At 42.7% G+C, this 24006-nt stretch overlaps 1 protein-coding gene across 4 annotated transcripts in view; it reads right to left on the bottom strand.

Annotated features, from left to right (window-relative positions):
* Positions 1-24006, bottom strand: part of CHL1 (cell adhesion molecule L1 like) — a 244933-nt gene that overhangs the window by 63781 nt on the left and 157146 nt on the right. For all 4 annotated transcript variants that reach the window (XM_029593458.1, XM_029593467.1, XM_029593449.1 and 1 more), the window contains 6 exons: positions 17769-17893; positions 16711-16812; positions 14679-14876; positions 12324-12394; positions 9567-9789; positions 6230-6345 (listed from right to left, as the gene is read on the bottom strand). In XM_029593458.1, the coding sequence (XP_029449318.1) occupies positions 6230-6345; positions 9567-9789; positions 12324-12394; positions 14679-14876; positions 16711-16812; positions 17769-17893 (835 nt within the window). The remainder of the gene's footprint in view (positions 1-6229; positions 6346-9566; positions 9790-12323; positions 12395-14678; positions 14877-16710; positions 16813-17768; positions 17894-24006) is intronic.

The following is a 24006-nucleotide window of genomic DNA, read 5'->3' as shown; positions in this document are numbered from 1 at the left end:
GGCAAGGTGTATGGACATGTTGATTCAACTTGCTCCCCTCTATATGTAATTCACCACTTTAATTATTTTTGCCTATTTATTTATTTTCAAATCACACCCTCCAAAGTTTAGTGCAGGCTACAATGCATGTATACAAGCAAGGAAGCAAGTATACACATTCAAAATCAATTAATACAAACTACAAATAAGACTTAAAACAAGGATCGCATAATAATACAAATAAATTTTTTAAAATTGTTTATATTTTCTCATAATTTGTGAAGAGAGAGCTCAACAAACTGGGAGTCTCACGATGATATAAAGCTGCTACATCATTGGGAGAGAATTAGGGCGCAGTTGAGGGAAAGGCAATTGTGAAAAAATATGTTTTTATAGCTGTTTTCAAATTCTTTTTATTTATGAGAAGTCGTATGTATGTTCTGCGGGAGGGTATTCCAGAGTATGGGCCCGGGCAATGAGAATGCTTTCTCCCACGTAGATGCCAATCTTACAGTTCTGACAGAGGGGGTTTCTAATAGTGCTTGAGAATATGATCTGAGTGCTCTGAATGGTACTTAGAATTTAAGAGAGCTAATGACCCATGGTGATTTTACGAGATATAATAATTGTAGGCTAAATACAGTTGGTAACCAATGTAGGGTTTGCAAAGCTGGTGTAATATGTTCATGTTTCTGGATATTGGTAAGTAATCTCGCTACTGCATTTTGAATTAACTGGAAAGGTGTGATAGAATTATATGGAAGACCTATGTATAGCACATTACAGTAATCGAGGGAGGTTAGAATTAAAGATTGTAATACTATTCTAAAGTAGTTTGAATTTAACAATGGTTTTAAGTGATGAAGTAGGCGTAGTTTATACAATAAAGATTTTGTAACAGTTTTTATATGAGGTTGCATAGATAATGTTGAATTTAATCAAAACCAAGGTAGATAACAGTATTGGAAATGGCTATAGGCTGAGAATCAAAATAAACAGAAGCTGGAATTGGATAGGGAATTGAACAATCTAATACTACGATCTCAGTGTTGTTAAGATTCCGTGACAGTCTGTTATGGATAAGCCAACCTCTGATAGAAGAAAGACATAATGAAATAATTTGAAATGTTGTTGTCCATGAAGCTGAGATTGGGAAAAAGAACTCTCTATCATTGGCATAGATACAATAGGATAACCCTAAGGTAGCTAGAAGACGACAAAGGGGTGCTTTGTAAATGTTGAACAAAGTGGCTGAAAGGGCTGAGCCCTGGGGAACATCTGTTGTGATAGGAAACCAGGAGGATGTATTATCAACTATTCTTATTTGATGTGTTCTCTCTGTCAGATAGGATCTGAACCATGGTATTTTGATTCCTGAGATACCAGCTTGGCAGCTTCAGCAAGACAAAATACCACTGCATCACTGGCATATTTTATAACATGTTGGCACGCTCATGTTATAAAATACGATATCCATGTGCACATGAGCAAACTTGTGAGTTATCCATCTATATGGCTTTGAATATTGACCTCATAGACTCTAGTAATAAACTGAATATAATAATAGTAGAAGCACAACAGCTATGGAGATATGAAGAAATAAAATAAAATATTTAGAGAGAACCCAAAGCCATTCTACAGGGAACTTCTGAAAAATATTTGTGCTGTTAAAACATCACTGATCAATGATGAAACAGAAAAGTGCTAGAGAAATTTATATGAGGATACTGTAGAGCACAACAGAAGCAAAGTGCCTAAGCCAGCATACAGGAGAACATGGAAGAGGCAAACATGAGAATGATCGAATGGCCTGATGTAACAACAAAAGAGCTGGAAATCAGGGAAAATGGAGGAGCCCTAGGCCCCTGCTGGAATGTCCAATATTTGGTTCAAACACTTTAACCATGGTATTTTGGTTCCTGGTTCTTGTGGCCTGGTTTGGCCTCTGTTGGAAACAGGATGCTGGGCTTGATGGACCCTTGGTCTGACCCAGCATGGCATGTTCTTAACTTTTCTTCATTAAGGCCTAACAAGCTGCAAATATCTATTGGACAGACAACCAGGAGGTCAATATTCAGTTTAGCTGGATAACTTGTCCTGTATATTCGGCGGGATAAATGTCCCACTGAATATACTTGCTTATCAGACTACATGTACATGGATAACTTAAAAACCTAACCGGCTATATTTGAAGATAGTCGTTTATGTGTTTAAGTTATCTGGCCTTGTATGGCCAGGTAACTTGCTACTTATCTGGATTTCTTCAAAAGATATTTATTTATTTAAAAATTATTTATATTTCACCTATAGTGACAAATTGTGCTAAGCAGATTACAATTAAAATAATCATAATAAACATACATACATATATAAATCAAAAAGCAAAATAAAATAAAAACAATAAAACATATAAAATAAAATTCCTGTTAAGCATTGGTCCACAATATTTATCATTATGGTTCAAAAGCCTGCATAAAAGAGTATGATTTCACCCACTTTCTGAATGTATTAATATCATTGACAGCACGTAGGGCTGAGGGTAACGAATTTTATAATTCAGGCCCTGCCTTTGAAAAAGATCTTGAATGTGTCTCTTTCAAGCGTTTTCCCTTGATTGTAGGAATAGACAATAAATTCTTGTCACCAGATCTTAACACACATCCAGGGACATATATTTGCAAAGAATTTGCTAAATAACTGGGACCATCCAATTTTAGTGCTTTATAGGTCAGAACTAATACCTTAAATTTAATCCTGTATCCTGCAGGGAGCCAATGAAGCTCCCTCAACTTCAGGAATATATACTCCCAGCGCTGAGTGCCCAATATTAAACGGGCTGCCGAATTTTGCAATACTTGAATTGCCTACAAATAGGGAATTACAATAGTCAATAGTACACAGCACGAATGCTTGAACCACAGTCTGAAAATCATTCACTTCCAGCACATATTTTAGATGTCTCAAAAGTCTAAGGGGGTCATGCATCAAAGGGCATTATGGCATTAACGCATGTGATAATGCATTAACGCTTGCAAAAAATGCTGTAGTGCATGGTGCAAATGCAAATTATTTTGGGGGGGCAGGATCAGGGAGGAGTTTTGGGCGGGAATTAGTTAAATTAGGGGCCATATCGCGCCGTGCGATAGCATAACACATGCTATCACACGGTTTTGATGCCGGAAATAACTACACCTTTTTCCCTGGCATTAAACTGTGCGATATGTTCGAAATGGTCATAACGCAATTCATGATAAATTTTTGGAAATGCATTTTTGCTATTTCTGGGCTTGGGGTGAGGGGCTCACTGTGTGCACCTATTTATATCTCTATAGGAGGGCCACCATAGGTCGAGGTGAGGTGTTAGTGGTGGTTTAGGAGCCAGTTTGACATGTAGAGCACAGTACACCATGGTGAAGATTTGATTTCATTTGTAGTGAGGAAAGTCTCTAAAAGATGAAATTTTGTACTATGTTCTCTCACCCTAGCTTGATGGTACCCTGTTATAGGGATCATCACAGGGCATGCTATTTCCATAAACACACCCCTTTTTTGATAACACATGCAATATTGATGAATCTAGGCCTAAGTATGAAATATCCAGATTTTAGAACATGATAAATATGCTCCTCAAAATTTAACCTATGTAGCACCAAGGATACAGACTGAATGTTTAAATGGAATGCAAGTATACAATATAGGAAGCATATTTACTCTTAGACAAGAAATCATTTTCTCGTGAAAAAAAAATTGCCTCAGTTTTTTGGACATTTTCTATCATCCAGTCATTAATTACTTGGACACTCGCTGCAATTTGATTAAAGGCGACCTGCAGATCACCTTTTTACTACAATAAACAACTGTAAATCATCTGCATACATTTTAAAAGGAATTCCCTGCTTATCCAAAAGAGTGCAAAGTGATATTAAATAGATGTTAAATAATGCTGCTGCCAACACGGAGCCTTGGGGAACCACACAAGGAATGCTAAACCATTCAGACTGGTTCCCACCCAAAGATACTCGCTGTTGTCTTGTATCAAGGTAGGAACGAAACCAAGCAAAAGCAGTCCCTCCAGTTCCTATTGATTTTAATCTCTCCGATAACACACTATGAGACACAACATCAAATGCGGAGGCTACATCTTTGTCTCTCCTCCAGCTCCCCGGCTCTCTCCTTCCCCCCTGCATCTCCTCAGGCAGAGGAGTTCTAGTAGTGGTGGCAGAGGCATCTCCCATAGCTCAGCAGAGCATCCCTTCAAGCTCTGTTGCGGAGGATTCTTACAAGTCTGGCAGGTGGCAGTGGCATTCAGCTCCTGTTTGTAGTATCACCCTCTTTCTAAGCAGCCAGTGTGTGGCAGAGGTTATAGGTCCTACAACTTCCACTATGCATTAGCTGCTCAGAAGGGAGAGGATCGCCTCGAGGCACATGACATGAAACAGGAGGGTGTTAGGGGAGGACTGCATCCAGCCAGCCTTGCTGATGCCAAGTTCCAAAAGTATTCAAGAGCCGCTTTTACATATGTGCGACCAGACCCCCAGTCCGTCACTGTATGCCCTAGTTCCATTTCCAGAGAGGTAATAACTTTGGAGCTATCCATCCCCTTTGCACTCCTCCCACTTAGGAGAGCTGGGATTGGTTGTTCATTTTACATTTTAAGGTGTGGCTAGACTCAGATCAGAGCAGATCTAGAACAGGAAAGATGTAGATTTTTGTCCCTCCCTGGTGAGGCCTCCCTGCCTCATCAGTTACCCCTTTCTGGAGGGGGGGCTTCACTGTGCACAAACTGCCAGTGGATCCTAAGTATTTAGTTTCAGTGAAGGTAATTTTGGCCTGAATGCATTTGGATCTTGCACTCCTTGACTGAAGACCAGTGAGCCCGTTCACTCCCTGAATGAGGCAGGCACCTGTAACAGGTATGGCTGTGTGAGGAGCTTGAAGGCTGGAAGAACTCAAGCAAGGAAGGGACTATGTTTCACCCTGCTCTTTTGGGGGAAGGTCATCCTCGCTAGCTGTTCTCAGAGGACTGGGGATGAAGATCAGTGAGCCCATTCACTCCATGAATGTAGCAAGCACTTGTGAAAGCAGAATACCAGTCTAGGAAGGCTTTGTAAAAGAAAGTACATATCTTGTGGAAGGAGGCTTTTTGGCCACCCCTCCTCACTGGGAGCTTGGGTGGATCAGCAGGTTCATGACCTCAGACTTTTCAACCCGAGGAGTCACCCTTTTTGGACAATTAAAGGAATCAAGTAAGATCATGGAGACCCCATCTGGATTTCCACTGATGTGGGACCAAGGATACAGGGCTGGGTGTTCAGGAAGACGCTGGAGCATCAGGTAGGATAGAGTTTTGCTATGACAGAATCCTGATATAGGAATCCTGGTTAGGCTGCTGAGAGAGCTTTTAGCGCACATCTTACATCACCATGGGAAGCTCGTCCAGTTTGCTGAAGGAAAGGACACCTACTCAAGAGTGAAACTCCCTACTTGTGATAAAATCAACTGTAACTGCACACTTATTCAAATATGGACTTTAATTTGCCTTTAACTAATCAGTATAATTATTATTTAACACCCAGTACCTGGTCCTGCCTGGTTATTCACAGCATCTCCCTCCAGGGGATACCCCAGCTTCAAACATAGACAGGATTATACACCACTGGGCCATAGACGAGAATCTCCCCCCATAAAAAGAATCCCCTCCCAGGGATCAGGAGTGAGCTTGGGATGCAGTCACCTAGTCAGAGCAGCCCTGAAGAGTATAAATTAGATGTGTACCCTGAAGGGAATCACCAGTCCCAAAAAAGAGGTTACATATGAAAGAATCTATGTAGCTCATGAGCCAGATCTAGTTTTTTTGAATGCTTCTTTGCTTTGCCTAAAGTTGGTTGGTCCATGGCCCATCCGGCCCATCCCATTCCAATGCCTTCAAGTAGAGACAAGGAATGAGAACAGAAACTGTATGTGAAAACCAAACAGTAAAGCATATTTTGTTCTTGTAAGCAGAATGTAATTAGTCTTCAGACAATATTGTCTGTTAGAAGTAGAATGCACTGTGACACCAGTTCCCACATATCATGTTTGTACATAAAAATGATACACCACATGGTAACATCTGGATTCTCTGAAAGCCCAGTATAATATTCCATTAAAATCAATACCAACCATGTTTTCTGATTTTCTTTCCTGATTTTTTCAATTATTGTAGTCAAATGCATCAGGTTACAATATCAAAAACAAAACAGTCTATTACCTTATATCCTCCGAGGTGTCCCCGAGCTTGGTCTTCTGTGATCTTTGACCAGCTCACTTTAATTAATGTGCTGTTCAGAATCTCTACAGTCACATTCAGAGGGGCGGCGTCTGGAGCTGCAGGAAGACAAGTCACACTGGAGAAAGACACATTTACATTCACGGCCAGAAAACATGCAGCAGATCCCTCGAGAACCATAACACCCAAAGATTGGATAGTAGGAGAATATTTTGGGAATCATACAGTTATAATGCTTTCAACTGTCCTTCTTGAACAGGGATTTTAATCCTATGTAAATAAAGCCAGTGCCTGTCATGCTCACATGAAAGGAAGCTGATATCATAAAGTCTTTTGCAGACCAATCAGCTTTTGAACCAGATGCCAAGCATCTGTCAGCCACACTGCCGGTCAGTGACTCAAGGCCCACATTTTGTTTCTCTTTGAGTTGCTGACGGGAGCTTCCTCAACACACACACACACACACACACACACACACATATATATACATGCACACACATACACATACACATATATACACATACACACAGATACACACATAGACACACACACAGATACACACACATATACATATACACACACAGATACACACACATATACACATATACATAGACACACATACACACACAGATACACACACACACATACACAGATACACACACATATACACAGACACACATACACATACACATAGATACACACACAGATACACACATACATACACACACACACACATAAACACACACATATACATACACATATACACACACATATACACACACATACATATACACACACACACAGATACACACACATATACATACACACACATATACACATATACATAGACATACATACACACACATATACATACACACACACACACACACATATACACACACATATACATACACACACACAAATAGAGGATTTGAGATGGTGGGAGCGTGAGAAAATGAGGCTGGGGGCTATGCTGTCCACTCCTTTCTGTTGAGTAAGGAAGTGAAGAGGGGAGCTGAAGACTGAGAGAGGGTCCTGGAGAGTAACTGATTGAGGATTGGTGTGAGGGGGGAAGCACTGAAGGAAGGGTGGATCAAGTGCAGGAGGGGGAGAAAGGATTGAGAGGGGGAGGGGGAAGACTGGGGCTTGAGCAGACATAAACACAATATTAAGAAAACCTTTAGAAATTTTGTGTACTCCATGTAGTACAGCTTTCTAATCTCATGAGGACTATACTGTGAAACTGTAAAACTCTTAAATCTTGTCATTTGTCACAGGTATCCTTCTAGTAGTAAAGAGGTTGATATTCAGTTGGTCTGGCTCTGTTTGTCACTTAAGCTGATGGGAGCCAGGGAAAGTTCTCTGCGTGGGCTGGCTGAGCTGATCTCAGAGAAGGGCAGTGCAGTGGATTATTGACGGAGCAAATGGAGACAATGAGTGCCTGAAGAGGGAGGAGGAAGCATGAAGGTGGCTGCTGCAGGCTTGGGAAGGGATAATAACAAGGGCAGGAACTATACATGATGATGTAGTATCATCCTTAGTTAACCAGTACAGAGGAGGGGATACTCACTTACAGGCCGATACAGTACAGTGCGCTCCGTTTTTGACGGGCTACTTTTACCCCTTATTCAGTAAGGGGTAATAGCGCATCGAAAACTCGCGTCCAACCCCCCCCAAAACTAATAGCGCCTGAAACATGCAAATGCATGTTGATGGCCCTATTAGTTATTCCCACGCGATTCAGTAAGTAAAATGTGCAGCCAAGCCGCACATTTTACTTTCAGAAATTAACGCCTACCCAAAGGCAGGCGTTAATTTCTGCCAGCACCAGGAAAGTGTACAGAAAAGCAGAAAAAAATGCTTTTCTGTATACCCCCGACTTAATATCATAGCGATATTAAGTCAGAGGTCCCAAAAGTTAAAAATAATTTAAAAATAAAAAAATTTAAATCGGCCTGCGGCTCGCGGGTTGAAAACCGGACGCTCAATTTTGCTGGCGTCCGGTTTCCGAACCCGTGGCTGTCAGCGGGTTTGAGATCCGACGCTGGCAAAATTGAGTGTTGGCTGTCAAAGTTGCTGACAGCCGCCGCTTCTGTCAAAAAAGAGTCGCTAGGGATGTGCTAGTGTCCCTAGGCCTAGCGCCTCTTTTTACCACGGGCCCTAATTTGAATAATTTTTTTTACTGAATCGCGCGCACAGGAGAGTGGCCTTTGCGTGCGCTGGAAGAGCAGGTGCTCGCCCGCTCTCCCGCGATTTTTACTGTATCGGCCTGTAAGTGAGCACATAAGCAGCAGTAGAAGCACTGTGTGTGTGTGTGTGTTTGTGTTTGTCAGAATATCTGAGAAAGTGGGTCTGTGTCTGAGGGACAACAACAGTTTGTGTCAGTTTCTCAGAAAGTGTGTGTGACTGAGAGAATGCAAGTATGTGTCAGTTTCTGAGACAGCAATATACTGTGTGTGAGTGTGAGCTACCCTTCTTTCCCCACCAATTTTAGGCTCACCAGCTATACTGACGCCATTCTGCAACAACATGGTTTTAGCTATTTTTTTACCTAATCTGGAGACTTTTCACAGTGGTTCTAATGACTTTCTTCAAGTTGGAGTTGGCAACATTGGCGACACCCAGGCCCTGTCCTGCTTTGGCTCAGGAGCGGGCCATCCCTGCCCGCAGGCAGAAAGAAAACCCTAGCAGTTTTCTATCGTAAGTATTTTGTGGGTAGGTTTGGAAATGAATAATTCTATTCTATGATTTAATCAAAGAATATATATAAGAAAGAATGACATTAACTGAAAACATAAAGTAAGAATTTGGTAATGGGGCAGAACTAGAAGTGGAGTTAGGGTGGAGCTAGGGCGGGACTTGGTTGGTCCCCTCCAACCAAAGAGGCATTCCACAGCCCCTGAGGCAAAGGGACATTCTTCTATCACCTTTCTAATTATATCTTATATGCTGCTCCATAATGTGCCTCCCCTTCATGTTTCTCTAGGCTTACTGTAAACCGAGTCACTTACATAGCAGGAATTTAACCATAATTCCAATCCCATCCTCCTCCTTGAGAACGGCTTGGTAAAGGCGGAATATCAAATGTTTATAAATCAATAATATGCCTTCATTTGTTTTCTAAAGCAGGTGAGATCCTGCACGCCTGCTCGCTCTCTAATCATACTTCCACATCAACTTTCCTGTTCTGCAGTCCACGTCCGACCTTCAGGGTGTAACGGAAACATTTGGACTGCTTCTGCCACATTAGGCAAGAGTAAAAACAAAAAACCAAAACACAAGTGACAGGATAAAAAAAATAATCTTGTCCGTCACTCACCCTTCTCTCCAGAGTATGCCATGAATATTTTTGGTTTTGGTGCGGACCCAAAGCGATTCTCCGCCTGCACTTGAATGTCATAAGGGACATAGGCGGGGGTGTCCTTCACGGTGAAGGAATGCCTTCTTACTGTCTCTTCATTCCATTTGCTTTCCTGCCCGCTCAACCTCCAGCTCACTCTGTATGCCAGGCCCGGCCCATTGTGCTCCGCCGGCTTCAAGGGCTGCAAAGGAAGAGAAAATAGTTGCAACTTGGAGCTGTATAGAAATCCTGAGAAGAAACTTCAGTCTTCCTCAAAACTATTGTTACACTTAACAGATCAACCATTAAAACAGAAACAGGGCGATTTATTTTTTAATTTGTTCTCGTGGGCTTGCAAGCACATTTTCAATGGGGAACATCCTATGGAATTTTCCCCTGAAAAATTTGGGGCGGGCTGGCACCACTGGTACTTCTGTGCTTTGCATACCTGGGGATTTGAAAATGAAATGACTGCATGTTATTTTCTGGTCCTGATCCTTTCCAATGCAGGTAAAAGTATATTGTTTCATGGTGCAGAGGGACAGAAAATTTCAGTTGCTGATTTTACCTTAGCTACCTGGATAAAATCATTTGAAAATTGTCCTCAGACGTTTATTTATAGGGCTATAATTCTATGTGATAGGTACTAAAATTAGCTTAGATGTACCATAAAAGCCTTTCATTCCAAAGCATCCCAAAGATCTTTGCATATATACAATATTTCAGAAACATTCACACACTCACCTCTTACATGATAAAAATGTCCTGTGCATAACAGGGTAACAAATGGACCCTATGTGTTACAGAGCAACAAAAAGACTGTGTTTTTTACAGGATGACAAACAAGCCCTGTGCATTTCAGGGTGACGAATAATAAGCCCTGTGTACCAGAGTGCTGGCACATAAAATTTACAAAGTTGTGGATCAGCCAATGGCTCAGTGTATTGCCATGCAGAGAACCTGGTTTTGATTCCTGGGTCAAGTCTTTTATTCCCTGTGCCAGTTGGGGCTTTGGAAAGCTGCAGAGATAGCATTCACAACTTCTAGAGGGAAGGAATTTCAACCATTGCTCAACACTTCCAGCATTAATTACCAAAAAGCTGAAATCTTTCGGGACATATGCTGGAAGGAAATAGAGAGCATTTTTTTGAAAGGAGTTGTGAAACCCCCTGAAGCAGATCTTATACCGAAACATGGCCATGTCGGGGTTGTGAGCAGAGTTAGCCTCCAGATATAAAGCTAAATAAAAACGGCTCTCATTAGAGATTTTTGCAATTAAGATGATGTTTGAGATGTGACCTATTCTAAGGATCTTCACGGGTTGGGACTGCGTTTTAAGAAAAACATAAAAAGTTCATAGATTATGGACATAAAAAAAGAAAAAAAAATACATTTAAATAAAAGTGGACCAAAAGGTTATACAACTTATTAGTTGGTTTAAAGTTGTTCCCATGAAGGTCCTACAAAAATAGTTGATATAAAATACAGCTGATCGAATGTGATAAAACTATACTGAGGAACAGTGTGGTGTATTTTTTTATTTTTTTAGATTCAGGGTATACCTGTACTGGGTTCCAGAGGGGACCATGGTCTGTGGCCCCTGGTCTGACCCAGCATGGCAGTTTCTTATGTTCTTATTATGGAGCTAAATGGAGGGATGTAAAACAGATGAAAAAACAAAAACCTTTGGCAGTTGTGATAGAAGTTTCATGGTGCTGCAGTCCAGTAGAGGTCTCCTCCCATTGAGCTGGAAGCCCAAAGGAGAAGGAAGAAACTGCCAGACCAAAAAAAAGGAAACCAACAAATCTAGAAAGATGAATTTTTGTACTAAAAGCTTGTGTACCTGTGTTGGATATGCTGGAGGAATATGGGAAGTTTGGTTTTGAGAGTTAATAATTACAACAAGTCAGAAGTAATGCCCTTTGCATAGGCAGCCAATAAACCACTGTTTCATAGATCTGGCTATAAGTAAGGTTAATCAGCTTTCAAATATAAATTAAATTACCCAGATATTGACAAGCTGAAACCAGATTTGTCTGGGAGGAATATCATGATGCTGACATTGTTTGACTACATAAATGCAATCAAATGAAACAGTCTACCTAGATTCCAATGTTTAGTTTAAATGATCCTTATATTTTTCAGTCATTCAAATATTGGATTGCTGTACTTTTCTTAAGTATAGCAGTCCAACATCTGAATGACTGTTTCTCTAAATACAAAAGACCTTACATTTGTCTTTGGCTGCAAGTTGTTTATCTGAGAAACTGGAAAACAGAGGATGGGGGAATCAGACCATTGCATCTTGAATGTCACTATGTCCAGCCCTGAAAATTATTTCAGATAACTTTTGTACATGTTGGGTCTCTGCCTGCCTAGCATGATCAAGAGGTGTCCACTAATATATTTTACCCTCTACATTTGGCATACAGTCTCTTGCAAAGGCAGGGTGGAAGGAGAGAGAGGTCCTGCTTGATCTGTCTTCTCTTTCACTCCTTTAGAACAATGGATCATCTGTTGTTATCCCAGGCCTTCTTGAATTTTCTTACTGTTTTTGGCTTCACTACGTCCACTAGGAAGCTGTTCTATGCATCTACCATGATTTTTATAAAGAAACATCTTCTATTGTTATGCCTGAGTATACCCACTTTGATTATTATAACATGACCTCTTGCAGAGGTCTCCCACATCAAATGGAAAAAAGCCTCCATGCAGTTGGGGGGCCTATGATCTTACCTCCCACTTTATGATCATCTCATTTGGGTCATCAACTTCTACTCTGAGGTTTCCAGGATTTCTGTCCGGGGCTGTAAAAATTGTATCTTTTAGATAAACCAAGTTTCCACTTATATTAACTTTTAATATATATCAAGAGTAATAATAATATTTTCTGAGCTTAGTGTAGCCTACAACGACACCTTCAACAATAACTATGGGCCTCATTTTCCAATATCTCATTGGTATCGCATGCGATACCAAAAAGGGGTGTAGCTTATGCTAATAAGCATGTGTATCGTGAATTGCACTACCAGCTATGCAAAAGGCTATTATTGCTAGTTGCCCAATTTGGGCTACATTGCAGTTTATGAGAGAGAGAGAGAGAGAGAGAGAGAGAACAAGAACCTTACCATAGTGCCTCCTCCCTAGACAGGTATTTGTATCCCTATGGGAGGCCCACCTAGTAACTCGAGGTGAGGTTTAAGTATTAGTGTAGGGGGTTAGGGGCCACTTTAACATTCAACGTGAGACGTACGAACAGAACAGTGGTCTCTTGTGAAGATTTGATGACCTACGGAGTGAGGAAACTCACTCCAAGATGAGATTTGTGCAATGTTCTCTCCACCTAGCTTGATGGACTCTCTACCTGGGTAACAACAAGCTAGGTGGAGAGAACATTGCACAAATCTCATCTTGGAGTGAGTTTCCTCACTCCGTAGGTCATCAAATCTTCACAAGAGACCACTGTTCTGTTCGTACGTCTCACGTTGAATGTGAAAGTGGCCCCTAACCCCCTACACTAATACCTAAACCTCACCTCGAGTTACTAAGTGGGCCTCCCATAGGGATACAAATACCTGTCTAGGGAGGGGGCCACTATGGTAAGGTTCTCTCTCTCTCTCTCTCTCTCTCCCCCCCTCCCCCCTCCCTCCCTCCCTCCACCCACATTAACTGCAGTTTGTAGAATTATCACACATGGTAACTCCTTGGAAAATGAGGCCCTATATTCATAAAAAAATTACATTAAAACAGGAGAGACTACAGTAACTAAGGAATGTGGTCCTAAAGATCAGTATTTAGCAGGTGTACAAATACACAGGTAAGTTGGAAAATGTACACATGTCTTTTAAAATGGCAACTTAGTATGTAAGTGTTGGACATACACCACAACGCTCCTAATCTGCCCCTTTTTTATGCACATACAGTGCATGTGAAAATGAAAATACATGTGTATTTTTTGTGTTTATAAAACACGGAATATGTGAGTAGAGGCTACTTATGCGTGTATGTGCTAAATCCTACACACACATTTGGAAAATTCTACTTATGGGTTTGAAAAACCCAATTTAAGTGTTTTATTTTCCTTCCTACCCTAAATATGCCCCCAGGAGTGCCCAAGCCTCATGTATCTAGAAAGACACACGTTGTGCAACCCTGGGCATGCTTTTAACTGGGAAAAGGGTGGACAGTTATACTGGGAAAAACTGGTATTTACTTGAGTACATAACTATTGGAAATTATCTTCCCGGGTCTAGTCAGCAATTTTTTGCTGTTAACACTTCAGTGGCACCAACCACCCTAACAAAATTGTCCTCCTCTGGCCTTCTAATTCTATGACATAAAAAGAGCAATTTGTTGAAGTCATTTGCACGAGTATGAGGTTACTAACCTGGGTAAAACTGCCTGCCCTCCCTGCAGATAAAAGCAGATGCATTACTCCACAATATGCCTACTTTTACCTGGATCGAGCGGAGACGTTCCTGGGGGCGGGATTAGGGTGGGGAATGCAACGCCACGTTCAGTTTGGCATTTTCACAAACGTTATTCTGAAGGGAAGAAAAGCAGGTGCAAATCCCTGTGGGCACTACTTTTTCCCAAGCAATTTTCAAAGGGAAAATCTGTGCATAGTTTTCTTGGGAGAACTGGTGCAAAGTCCACGACTAAAAGGGCACAAGGGCTTTGCAACTACCTGTAGATATTTCAAAACTGCCCCCAAAGGCTTTGCCTGCATTGATGCAAAGTCTACGGGTACTTTTATCCATGGTCTTTGCACCAGTTTTCAGAGTGAAAGGGCATGCATACTTTCCCTCTGAAAATTGTCCGTGGAAAAAAAAACACTCTCAGAGATTTGTACCTGCTTTTTCTGCAGGTACATCTCTCTTGGAAATAAGTCATGTAGATCTGAAGATGTCTTATTACTTTTCCCTTCTTTAAACACACCCCTGGAGATTGCTTACTCTTTACTCCTGAGTTGTTGATCCCCCATGCCTACTTATACCTGGATAAAGGCTGAGCAATGGCTTTTAAAAATTACTCTGCAAAGGATCATCTGTGCTGCTGTGCGACAGACGTAATCGGTGGTGATTTGCATACCGGCAGGAGGCGTTTCATAAAGTTCTGATGGTTCGCTGGGCTGACTTCTCCCCACATCATTTACCGCCAAGACCCGGAACTGATACTGCAGATACGGGGCTAAAGGCAGCAGCGCTGCGGTCTCATTAGGTGGGACGCGTGCCAACTCCTGCCATTCTCCAGGCTCCCATCTCTTCTCTTCATATTCTACAATAAATGCTGGATGGGCAAAGGAAGGTGTGAAAAGTGTGTAGCATTATAAAATAATAATAATAAAAAAAGAGGTAGGGACTAGCATGGAGCAGAATACGTTTGGCTTTTCTGAAACATCTCAGTTAGCCAGCGAGTTGCAAAATTATCTGGAGAAAAGTTACATACATAACCTTTCCCAGATATTTAGTGGAACTTAAGTGCACGAGTATTCCAGGCAATACACTCGGATAATGCTGTGACTGAGGTTTTTCTGACCAGACTGTACGCGTGTAATCTTAGCTGGACACTAGTCTGCATATTGGCTAAAGTTTAGCCCTATTCCTGGAATGCCTCCATTGGCACCCTTTCTTGTCTGCTTAAATTTTGTGCACACTAAAATTTGTGTGCACAAAATGTATGCCGCGAGCTAGAGGAAATATTGACAGCTTGTTTTTTGTGCATGAAATTCAAAGTAACCCGCACAGAGGCTTTCTATATTAACCTCCCTGTGTTCATAATGCAGTTTCCTGGCTTAGGTTTTTGGTCATATCCAGGTTCCAGTTTCTAGTAGATTTCTTTTGTCTGGGACCTTTTCCTGAAGTCTGTCTTTCCTTCGTGTCTGTGGTTCCATGCCTTCTCCGGCTGCTAGACAAACAAGTTCTTGTTTTGCTTTCTATCTGGTTATGACAACAACTCCTGTTACTGCAGACAGCTCAGCTATGTCGCATTCAGGTGGTTGAATCTTTTTTTTTTTTATTAAATTCAAGGATTCAACATAACCAATACTAAGCCTAGTTTCCAGTGAAAATAATTACTCCTCATCTTTTAACCAGGTGACAGTCATTTTAATGATCTGCCAAGTTTTGTTCTTTCTCCCTAAAGCAATAATTTGTAACTTTATCACTTCAGTCCATTCACTATTTATAGAATATGTGTCAGCCAGATGGAATAAGAATTGCGTGGCAAATTGAAGGAGGGCATTTATGGGTGATCATCACAGGAACCAATGAAATAAAAATGGGAAAAGGCCATAAAAATAAAAAGTGACAACTCTGTGAAATCTCCTTCCTCTCTCCTCTGGCGCAGTTTGCCTTGGGGTTCTGACCAACCAACTGCCCAGGAGACACTGAGAGCTAAGAAAAAAGCTTTATTGCAAAGAAAAACCTTCCATCTAGGATATGCAGAGAGAAAGCTGTGGAGAATATAAAAGGCAGCCCTCTCCTCTCTCCAGCACTTTTCTCCTGCCTCCTCCACTAGGTCCTGAGCAATTAGGGAGCTACTGACACCTGCACCCCTGCCCTAGCTCCCCACTCTGCAACCTCCACATATCTACGAAGAAGGGAGAAAGGAGGTGCCAGCCTTGGAGAGGTCTTTGGTGGGAGAGGCAGCTGGCACCAGGCACCACCAGCTTACAACTCACCCCCCTCTCCTGCTGCTATTGCATGATTTTAATGACACATGCTGATCCAACTCCTGATTGGTTCCCCCACAGAACCGGCCCGCCCACGCAGCCTACTTGGCCCTCAAGGATTGGATGGAGGAGTGCCCTGCGTGAATGGTGGGAATGTACAGGCGCCCCAAGCGGTCACTCTGCATTCAGAAAGGCTGACATTGGCCTGCATTGTAGAATTAACCATTTTCCTGCTATGGGGAGTATTGCCTGGGCATCTGATAGTGAATTTGGAGATATCACGTCACAGATGGACAAATCTATAACATAAGTGTGTTTTCTTTCATAAAATGTACTGTAAAGGACATGCAGGAAAAAGCTGAAAGCCAGTTATCCTGCAAGGGTTTCTCTGCTGTGTTGTTTTTTTTTTCTTTTTTTTAATAATGAATCCTTGGCTGACATGCGCCTTACCTTTCATGGGACTGTGGTGGCTATTCCCAGCCTCCCAGGATAATCGAACACTCTGGTTTTGTTTCTCCATCAGTTGAAGATTTTCTGGTGGATTAGGAACATCTAAAAATAAAAGACGACTCATCTAATGACTTAAGTATAGCCCGCAGGTTCTGATTCCTTTTATTGGGACAACAAAAACAGTCTCCAAAATTGAGGCAGCATCTGAGTCTTCCAAATCATAAAGGTCCTGCTTCAGATGGGGCCTAGGTAGTCTCAAAAGCTTGTGGAATAATCCATGTTATTTATAAAATACAGCTCTTTCAGCCCCAAATTAAATAATTTAAACATATTTTATGATATTTCTCTGGCTATCTAATCATTACTTCTCTTGCCATCCCTCCTTCTTGACCCCAGCCGGATTCCCCAGCATTCAGGCCGATATAGTACAGTGCGCTGCGACGGAGCACACTGTTAGTCAGCATTTGGACGTGCGTTTTGGACGCGCTAGCTTTACCCCTTATGCCCGCAACATGCAAATGCATGTTGATGGCCCTATTAGGTATTCCCGCGCGGTTCAGAAAGCAAAATTTTACTTTCAGAAATTAGCGCCTACCCAAAGGTAGGCGCTAATTTCTCCAGGTACCAGGAAAGTGCACAGAAAAGCAGTAAAAACTGCTTTTCTGTGCATCCTCCGACTTAATATCATGGCGATATTGTCGGAGGTCCCAAAAGTTTAAAAAAGTAAAAAATTAAAATGGGCCCACGGCTGGCGGGTCGAAAACCGGACGCTCAATTTTGCCGGCGTCCGGTTTCCGAACCCGTGGCTGTCAGCGGGCTCGAGAACCGATGCCAGCAAAATTGAGCGTCAGCTGTGAAACCCGCTGACAGCCGCTGCTTCCTTCAAAAAAGAGGAGCTAGGGACGCACTAGTGTCCTTAGCGCCTCTTTTTACCGCCGGGCCTAATTTAAATAAATTAAAATACTGTATCATGCACACAGGAGAGTGGCCCGCGATTTTACTGTATCGGCCCTAATGTGAGTGAACAGTTTGCATGCTGTGGAGGAAAAGGCTCTTACCAAGGACGGTCAGATAGGCTTTGGCTGAGGCGCTGTCCAGGGAGGTGTGAGCAACACATGAATAGTTGCCCTGGTCCTCTGGCATCACGCTTAGAATCGACAAGGCGTTCTTCTCGATGATTATTCTGCAGCGATAAAGAGTCCAAAAATGCAGTGTATGCAAAAATGACAGAAAGAGAGAAAGAGAGAGGTAAAAGAAAGAGGAGTGGCAGAAGACAGTTAACAGAAATGAAGCTGCTACCAAGCAGCAAAGAATATGGGCACTGCAGTACTCACAGAAGAGTAACAAAATTTCTAAGGGACGCTACCCAGGCAGGATCTATTTGAAAATTTACTAAAGCACACATGGGTCCAAAAGCGCCCATCTACTGTACCCATGTTATATCTGCAGATAAGGTGAGGCAGGGAGACGTAAGCGTGTATATTTCAGTATTCAGTATATGCATGTATGTTTTTCTCCCTATCTTAGCCGCTCTGGAATGCCTGCATTTAGGGATTTATTTAATTCTTTAAAAAAATTTAGAACTCGTCTTATCACAAAACGGTGCATTTCCCAAAGAAATGGGTTTTTTGAATATTGTCCATCCTGTACACTTTTACCATTAAGCGTTCTGGGAGGGAAGAGTGTGCACTTTAGTAAATAAGCCCCTTAGAGTGGCTAAAGATATTTATTTGCTCAATACAAGGAAATGTTCAAGCCCTTTGATCTAACTGGCTAGTCCCTTGCTTAGGTAGAGGAATCCCTTTGAAATCTCTCCTCAGACACAGCTACAGCGATCGTTGATAGAATTGTTTTAGATGGCTTATTAGTCTATTGAATTCAGCACTAAGAACTCTTATATGCTGCAATTTGATTGGCTGCTGAGCGTCCACCCCATTTTTTAAGAGATGGAGTGATCAGAGAGTTTACTCCATTTGCCATTTCTCCATTGGTGTGAAAAAGTATTTTCTTGAGTTGGTTTTCAGGAGCTGGCCCCAATCCTCTCTTATAATCTCAAGGTTTGCTCTTTAATATACTAGCAATATTAACTAGCATTTAAGTTCCATAAACCTTCAGAGTCACTGAAGAATAGAGAGTAAGAAAAAGAATATCGGGAGGTACTTTTATACCATGTCCTTTCCACCAATTCTTAAACGGCAAGTAGGAGTATGTTTTCCATTTGAAAATTGCCCCAGAAAATGTACCAGCAGTCATCTACACCTGCTTTTGCTGCAGATAATTTATCCTTTGAAAATTATGCATGTAGATTCGAAAAGGCACTCTACGCATGCTTTTTCCTCCCCCAACCTAAGCTTATCCCTGGGCCAACCTTCTTTTAAAGAACACCCACTGCTGATCCCTTTGTGCACTTTTATCAGAGTAAGGGTTGGGAAATCTTCAAACAGACATTTTTACCCAGGTAAATCAGTACTTACCCGGGTAAATCACCTTATTTTAATAGACAGCCATATAAAGAATATTTAACTGTAAATCATCAGCTATCGCATAACCAAAGCAATATTTATTGTATCACAGGCACGGTGTTCTGTCTCTTCCCTGCTGTGTGACACATCCATAGGCACTGTTACTGATGTTAGCTTACAGATTGATGCCATCTTGTGGCTGATTGTTATATTTCACTGTTTTCGACTGCCTGTCTTTGTTACTTTAACCTTGCCTGACAATACAATACAACATGGCACCTGCTCACTAGCAGCCTTAGTTGTCTTTATTTCTACGCATGAAACATGATGTCAGAAGTATCTGAACATGCATTGCTTCCCGAGGTGAGAAGTTTTCAAAAAGAAAAACTCTGAAGTCCTTACACTTGTATAAGGTGTTGTGCTGCATCTAACAGGGAAGAACTTAAGTTTTATGGACAATGAATTTTCCATACACAGACTGCTTTAAGACAGGAAAGCTACTGCCTGTTTTATGCTAAGGCCCTTCTGCTGGTAGATTTAGGCCTGGGGTCAGATTGCTTCCTGGACAGAGAGAGAGAGAGAGCCTGGCAATAGCCAACCAGAATCATCACCCTCCTCAGCTTGAAATGGCTATAAAACACAAGGTTTTGGTGAGATATAAACAGGGAGCAGACAGATCAGAGAGCTGCTAGCAGAGTCAAGGTTTGACTGATAAGGACCTGTCCTAGCAGCTGGAGCTGCAAGAAGAAGCAAAGTTTTTAAAATTCTTCCTTCCCCCAAATCTGGCCAGCAGAGATCCCGCCCAGGGAGAAGCAGCCAAGATCCAGGGAAATAATTATCCAAGGAGACAGGGTTCCTTCTTCAAACCCTGTTGGTTGCTGTGAAAACTTCCTGAGGGGTGAGCTGAGAAATCCCCTAAAATCGGACAACTGTAGTGTGTTCAAGGTAAAGAGTGAGCAATATTTGTTTCCAGAGGATCCCAGACTTTGTGAACAGTAATATTATCTACTTCGACCTCCCTTGATAGTTGAGGGATGGGAGAGACTGAGATACATCCTAGGTTACCCGGGTGCTGTGAGGGTCAGGGCCTCTTCAGAATGGCATTTCAGCCGAAAGCACCCAGCGACATCCCTAATAAGATGAGTTGAGTGGCACTGAATATCGGCCTCACTGTGTCCAAGACAACCCACAAGATTTGGTGAAGACAGGAGGACTAATGGAATTAAAAAAAAGCATGGGATAAACACAGAAGATCCCTAATGGCTAGAGGATGGAACTGAAGAGGAGGGATAACTTATTGCTAACTTTAGATGTAACTTTTCTGAATGGGGGTAATTTGAATGGAGTGACAGTTACTGCCCTTAACAGAAGGTATGGGGTGAATGGGAGGGGTAACCTGCTTAAAGCGGCAGTTATCACCCAAGCAACTTGCTGGGTAGTCTAGATGGCCCTTGTGGATCTTTATCTGCTGTCATTCATTGTCTATGCAACCCCTTAACAGTAATTATTTGCGTATAGAACCCTTACGAATAACGAATTACTTATGCTGGAACTCTGAGTCAGCACCTGATCTACAAGCAGATTGTATTTTTGTTTTCCCTTCATGTTTGAGAGAGTTTTAGGCAGGAAATCTTATGCATATGGGGCCCCTGGTAACTCATATGAGATGCTGATAAAATTGCAGTGGTGGGCAAATACATTATTGAAAATGTGATATTTGGGGGGTTCTCTTTTAAAAGTATAAAGAGGAGATGACATACAATTAAGTTACTAGGTGATACATTTAAGTAAAATAGGAGAAAATATTTTCTTATTCAGTACATAATTAAACTCTGGAATTCATTGCTGGAGGATGTGGTAAAAGCTGTTAGTGTAGCTGGATTTTAAAAAGGTTTGGACAAGCTCCTGGAAGAAAAGTCCACAAACCATTATTAAGGTGGACTTGGGGAAATCCATTGATGGATAAGCAGCAAGGAATCTATCTATCCCTTGGGATCCTGCCAGTTTGGAAACAGGATACTGGGCTTGATGGACCTTTGGTCTGACCCAGTATGGCAAATCTTATGTGTTATGTTCTTATTAGCAGTGCATTTAGTTGAAATTCTACTGCACTAACTATCAGAACCCCTGCAATTCTGCAATATGGGCTGAAAAATTTGGTCCTTGCTGTGGAATTAGCCAGTTCTAGCCAAATTGCTGTGGGAGACCATGGACCTTCTCAGAAAAACAGCATTGGTGACAGTGGAAGGGTGCATTTCCCTTCTGTCTCTCACCCGCCCTGGAAGAGAAGCATTGATGGCAGTGGGATGGTGCAGTCTATCCTCCCCCTCCTGGATCCCCTCACTCACCAGCTCCTATCAGGGTGAAACAAGGGAGGAGGAGAAGGAAGAGGAGGAGGAAGAAGGCAGTCTTGTAGTCCCCTCTGGGCACCTACTCCACCCTACCCCCCCTCTGCTGGGGCCTAAATGGTCTGCTTTGAACAAGTGGTTCAAAGCGTGATCCTCGGGCCAGAAGGGGGGAGGAGAAGCACACGCTCAAAGTGCTGCAAGGCCGATCCTCCTTCTCCTCCTGTTTCATTATGATAGGAGCAGGTGAATGAGGGGTTCAGGAGGAGGCTTTGAAGGAGTGAACCAGGGATTGCGGGGATGGGGTGTGGGGTGAGCGAACTGACTGTGGATCACTCTCAGTGGGGAGAGGGAGTGAACCAGGGTAAGTGAAGGGCTGCTGGGGGGGGGGGGGGGGGGGGACCCAGGGTGAGTGAGGGGGATTGCGTTAGAGAGGGAAGGAAGTGAAAGAGGGAGAGTGAGGGGATCAAAGCAGCTTTGGAAGGGGGGGGGGGATAATAAGGGAACTAGAATGAGGGTGTGAGTGGGGTTGGTGGTGGTGCTATGGCTTCCTTTATTCCCCACTCATCCTAATCGTCCCTCCTTCTCCACCCCCTTGGTATCTGCATGCAAGAGGCTTCACTCTGCTAATATCTGATGGATGTTGAAGGAACTTTCTATTCCCGTAATCATGTGGATCTGTGAGTGGCTGAGCAGCCAGCTTCACAAGGCTGCTATAGACAGCACACACATGGCTCAGGTGGTGCGCCAAGTAAAACAGTACATGCCCGAGAACTGAGAGTAGAGGATTTGTAAGGAACAGCATTGATGGGACTGCTGAGCAAGCATGCATACCTGTTGGGGCCAAGCATGATGACCAGGAGAGAACAGCCCACTGACACCGGAGAGAGAGATCAGCAGCTGCATTTACAAAAAAGCCCCATCTACACTCTCAGTGCTTGAGAAAGCCTCCTAATAGACCCAGTCTACACATTTTACAATAGAAAGTTGTGCATATTAGGGATGTGCATTTGTCCTGGATCAGGGAGCCTGAAACTCGAAGGAATTGTTCCCAAAATTGGGGAGAAATGTGTTTCGGGTTTAGTGCGCACTAATGGGAGTTAGGGTGCAGTAAACCGAAATTCGGGTCTCCCTGAATTTTAAAGGCCCAAACTGGGTGAAATACGTACAGTCTCCTGCCTTTCCTATTTCTTCCCTGCTTGTGCTATATGTGCAGATGCCTGTCTATTTTCTGTTTTGTGTGTTTCCTGTGCTTTCACTGTCTAATATTCCTTAGATGTGGCCGAACACACATTTTAGACTAAAAAGGAAGAGATGAGGGAGGAGGAACACAGGTGAGGGAAAGCAAAGGCAACAAAGTGGAGAGGAGAGAATAGGGCAACTAGAGGAAATGGGGAGGAGAGGAATAAGGAAATGGAAAGAGAAAAGAAAGTTAGAGAAGAGGGACATTAGAGAAAAGAGGGAGAGGCAATAAAGAGAAGTGGAAGAGACAATGAGCAGAGAAGAGGAAAGGAAGAAAGGAAAAAAGAGGACAAGAAGAGACAGAGAGGGGAGAGGAGAGGAAAAAATGGAGCTAAGGCATGGAGAGCAAGTGTGAACAAGAAAAAGTGAGGAAGAGAGAGAGAAGGGGGTAGGTGAGCGAGAGGAAAAGGGAGTAGTTTCCTGTATCTGAGAGAGAGAAGGAGAGAAGGCAGGGGAGCGAGAGGGAGTAGTTTCCTGTTTCTGAGAGAGAGAAGGGGAGAGGGAAGGTGAGAGAGATAAGGGGAGTAGTTTCCTGTTTCTGAGAGAGAGAAGGGGAGAGGGCAGATGAGAGAGATAAGGGGAGTAGTTTCCTGTAACTGAGAGAGAGAAGGGGAGAGGGCAGGTGAGAGAGATAAGGGGAGTAGTTTCCTGTAACTGAGAGAGAGAAGGGGAGAGGGCAGGTGAGAGAGATAAGGGGAGTAGTTTCCTGTTACTGAGAGAGAGAAGGGGAGAGGGCAGGTGAGAGAGATAAGGGGAGTAGTTTCCTGTTACTGAGAGAGAGAAGGGGAGAGGGCAGGTGAGAGAGATAAGGGGAGTAGTTTCCTGTATCTGAGAGAGAGAAGGGGAGAGGGCAGGTGAGAGAGAGAAGAGGAGTAGTTTCCTGTATCTGAGACAGAGAAGGAGAGAAGGCAGGGGAGTGAGAGGGAGTAGTTTCTTGTATCTGAGAGAGAGAAGGGGAGAGGGCAGGTGAGAGAGATAAGGGGAGTAGTTTCCTGTATCTGAGAGAGAGAAGGGGAGAGGGCAGGGGAGCGAGAGGGAGTAGTTTCCCGTATCTGAGAGAGAGAAGGGGAGAGGGCAGGTGAGAGAGAGAAGAGGAGTAGTTTCCTGTAACTGAGAGAGAGAGAAGGGGAGAGGGCATGTGAGAGAGAGAAGAGGAGTAGTTTCCTGTAACTGAGAGAGAGAAGGGGAGAGGGCAGGTGAGAGAGAGAGAAGAGGAGTAGTTTCCTGTAACTGAGAGAGAGAAGGGG

The sequence above is a fragment of the Rhinatrema bivittatum genome, chromosome 1 (genome assembly GCF_901001135.1).
Source record: "Rhinatrema bivittatum chromosome 1, aRhiBiv1.1, whole genome shotgun sequence".
Lineage (NCBI taxonomy): Eukaryota > Metazoa > Chordata > Amphibia > Gymnophiona > Rhinatrematidae > Rhinatrema > Rhinatrema bivittatum.
Note: the sequence above shows the minus strand (reverse complement) of the source record. Positions and strands in the feature narration are given on the sequence as shown.